Genomic DNA, 4,325 nt, shown 5'->3' on the forward strand with positions numbered 1-4,325 from the left:
AATTCTATTCTGTTATTTTCGTTTTCAAATATTAAGCGTAGAGAAATATTACGTTTACATTCTTATTTAAAAACAGTTAAACCTTATAATAACAAAATAAATTTCTGCCATCATTATGTACGTTATATTGTACATGCATGCATATCTACATTGTGATTGCTTAATCTTTGCAAATGATTGTCGTCTCCTTGTGCTTCCTCGTTGGGAGAACATTTCTGACTTTCCATCCATGACTTCTCAGATGACTATTCAGTCTCAGTGCATGTCTACATGTTTTGAAGCATAAGTAACACACGTAAGCTGTTACTAACTTTACATTTCTCACTGCTCAGGTCTGAACGTGTGGCCACTCTTTCATTGGCATATGACTTTCAGTAGATAGAATAACAAATAAGGCTGCAATTATGAAACATTTGTACATCAGTGGATTATAGTGATAAATACTTGTATGGATGGAAGCCCTCCGTCGGTTACGACGACGAGGGTTCCGGTTGATCCGAATCAACGGAACAGCCTGCTCGTGAAATTAACGTGTAAGTGGCTGAGCACTCCACAGACACGTGTACCCTTAAAATAGTTCTCGGGGATATTCAGCATGACACAGAGAGTGACAAGGCCGGCCCTTTGAAATACAGGTACAACAGAAACAGGAAGTAAGAGTGAGAGAAAGTTGTGGTGAAAGAGTACAGCAGGGATCACCACCATCCCCTGCCGGAGCCTCGTGGAGCTTTAGGTGTTTTCGCTCAATAAACAATCACAACGCCCGGTCTGGGAATCGAAACCGCGATCCTACGACCGCGAGTCCGCTGCCCTAACCACTGGGCCATTGCGCCTCCACAAATACTTGTATAACACAAGCAGCACTCTCTGAGCCTCCATGATTAGTACCTAGAACCAGGCCGAAGCGAGATTATCAGTAATCCCGTGAAACCGAGGTTTTACATCAGTGTTCCGTTCCAAGAAAGGCGCCGTGGCAACAGCTACAGGTCCCTCACGGTGGTTTTACTGCTCGCCCTGACACCAACCAAGGGTATTTCAGCGCCCTCATTATCCTGTTACTCGATGATCACAACTTTTATTTTTGCGCCAACCAGAATTTCCTTTATCACAATCGCCAATTATTGGAAAGTAGTCGATAGCTGACAAAGTTCAAAATACAATTTATGGAGGGTGGGTTAATTTTTTTTTTTTACCAGTTTCAAGAGTTGTTTACTTAACATTTGTAAAAATTGGAACAGTGCAACATAATTCAACGCATCATGACAACTCGAATTCTGTGACTAACATGCATGTTTACGACATATAACGTATATTAATAGCTCCTATATCTCCCTCTCTCTCATTCTTCCTTAATTCTTTACTACTCACGAGGGGCTACGCACAGAGTGGACAAATAAGGACAGACAAACGGATGAAGCCGATTATATCGACCCCAGTGCGTAACTGGTACTCAATTTATCGACCTCGAAAGGATGAAAGGCAAAGTCGACCTCGGCGGAATTTGAACTCAGAACGTAACGGCAGACGAAATACCTATTTCTTTCCTACCCACAAGGGGCTAAACACAGAGAGGACAAACAATGACAGACAAACAGATTAAGCCGATTATATCGACCCCAGTGCGTAACTGGTATTTTATTTATCGACCCCGAAAGGATGAAAGGCAAAGTCGACCTCGGCGGAATATGAACTCAGAACGTAACAGCAGACGAAATACCTATTTCTTTACTACCCACAAGGGGCTAAACATAGAGGGGACAAATAAGGACAGATAAACGGATTAAGTCGATTACATCGACCCCAGTGCGTAACTGGTACTTAATTTATCGACCCCGAAAGGATGAAAGAAGGCAAAGTCGACCTCGGCGGAATATGAACTCAGAACGTAACGGCAGACGGAATACCGGTAAGTATTTCGTCCGGCGTGCTAACGCGTCTGCCAGCTCGCCGCCTTATTTCTGTTACGTACTTATTCTTTCTATCGCCTCTCTCATTCTTTCTGTTACGTAATTACACATACCAAAATGTAACTTTTATTTTGCGACCTTGATTATTTATAGGTGATAATGTGGAGTTTTTTTAATCAAGAATATATTAAACTATTAAACTGTGCTGTATCCATTTTCAGACTACTATATTCTATGTACTCCTGTTACTCACGTGTTTTGCAAAATGCACTACGTGAATAAATTATCATATATTTACTGTTAATTATGTGGAGGCACATGGCCTAGTGGTTAGAGCAGCGGTCGAGGGATCGCGGTTTCGAAACTCAGACCGTGTGATGCGTGTGTTTATGAGCAAAACACCTAAGGTCCACGTGGCTCCGGCAGAAGGTAATGGCGAACTTCTGCTGACTCTTCGGCCACAAGATTCTCTTGCAGCTCACCTGCGACGGACCGGCGTTCCGCCCAGGTGGGGAACCTATACGCCAGGGAAACCGGGAAACCGGCCCTATGGCTCGAGAAGGAAGAAACAAAGGCAACTGATAATCATATTTTTGTAAATAGCACACCACAGATAGAATGCTGCTTTCTTGTTATCACTAACTATGTTATGCTAAGTGTTGCTATGCTTTTACTGTAAACATCTCTCCACTCATTATAATCTAGTTACCCATATTATAATTACTAAATCATTTTGGTAATGGAGCTATGCTTCTTAACACCTCCCTTGCTATATTTTATTTAATCCATTTCCATAAATACCGCTAATACTAACTACTAATTAAGCTAATATTCTTTTCACTTCATACATATTTAATTTTAATTAGTAAATATTTATTGGCTCACTAAAGTATACAGAGACTTGTACACCTACTAACACACACGCACTCACCTACACATGCGTACAAAAATAATTTTCAAAGGCTAACTTCAGAATATATATGCATGTACGAGGGGATGTTGAAAAGTCCCTAGTTTGAAGGGTATCACGAATATCTTGGCTGGAGGTCCAAACTTTCAAGTTCTTTCACGGGGCTTAGAAAAACTGAAGGTTGGCTGCAATGACTGTTTGAATCTGAGAAAGGAAAATATTGAATAAAATCATAATTAACTGGTACTCCAGTATTTTCTTTTACCCAAAATCTGCTTTTCAGTACACCCTCGTATGTACGTGTATATAATCAGATATATACATATTCCTGTATCTACTTGCTGGAAATTTAACCGTATTCTTTATAGTCAGTGCTTACTTGATATCAGGATTTTTTAATCCCATTTTTTCTCATATTCATGTATGTATGTATGTATGTATATATGTATGCATGTATGTTTGTATGTATGTATGTTTGTATGTATGTACGTATTTATGTATGTGTATGTTCTTCGGTTCTGGGTCGTAGGTCGACATTAAGTGTTCTTGTATTGTAATCTCTGAACAAAACGCTTTGGATGGTAATTAAAACGATTGGTGTCGTCCTCCACCAGACTGCCTCACTGGGTTTACATGATATGTACCAAAAGGCTATACAAGAGTACAACGAGTAAGGTCGACACTGGTGCGGTTCATATGCTAGTTGTCTGATGGTACAATATTCGGTTTGGTTGCAATAAACTTTAAGCCGTTGATCTAGGATTCCTCCATCTTGTTGGTTACCCAACATCCTGCTGCCGAAGACTTCACCGTGTCCGTGGCACGGGAGGCAAAGTGGTTGTCCAAGGTACCATCTCAATCTATGAACAAAAAGGGGGATATACTGGGTGCCGTACCGTACCGTAGTGTAAATATACTAGGTCTGATCAATAAATATCCGGACTGTTGCCATAGTAACGAAGTTAAAGCAGGCAGAATGAGGCCGCTTGGCAAAAATTGACCTTTAACTTTGCTGTGTATGCACACTAGGTTTTAATGTTCTGGCACCAACTCCTTGAAGGGAGGAGATGAGCTGAGCCCATGTCGACTTTGCCTTTCATCCTTTCAGGGTCGATAAATTAAGTACCAGTTGCGTACTGGTGTCGATGTAATCGACTGGCTCCTCCCCGCTGCCCCAAATTTCGGTCCTTGTGCCTAGAGTAGAAAAGAATATTGCTACTGTGACACTCTCGACATCTCATGATTATAAAGTACATTACTTAGTTTGTTCTTCGCTTATGATAGCAGACTGTGGAGGCGCAATGGCCCAGTGGTTAGGGCAGCGGACTCGCGGTCGTAGGATCGCGGTTTCGATTTCCAGACCGGGTGTTGTGAGTGTTTATTGAGTGAAAACACCTAAAGCTCCACGACGCTCCGGCAGAGGATGGTGGTGATCCCTGCTGTACTCTTTCACCACAACTTTCTCTCACTCTTACTTCCTGTTTCTGTTGTACCTGTATTTCAAAGGG

The 4,325-nt window shown here is 41.6% G+C and overlaps 1 protein-coding gene across 1 annotated transcript in view; it reads right to left on the reverse strand.

Moving 5' to 3' along the window:
* Positions 1 to 2,932: 2,932 nt before the first annotated feature.
* The window catches only part of LOC118764400 (histone-lysine N-methyltransferase SETMAR-like), a 6,318-nt gene continuing 4,925 nt past the window's right edge, over positions 2,933 to 4,325 (reverse strand). Inside the window, exon 2 of the mRNA XM_036505174.1 lies at positions 2,933 to 3,021. Within this exon, the coding sequence (XP_036361067.1) occupies positions 2,933 to 3,021 (89 nt within the window). The remainder of the gene's footprint in view (positions 3,022 to 4,325) is intronic.

Source organism: Octopus sinensis, linkage group LG8 (genome assembly GCF_006345805.1).
Source record: "Octopus sinensis linkage group LG8, ASM634580v1, whole genome shotgun sequence".
NCBI lineage: Eukaryota > Metazoa > Mollusca > Cephalopoda > Octopoda > Octopodidae > Octopus > Octopus sinensis.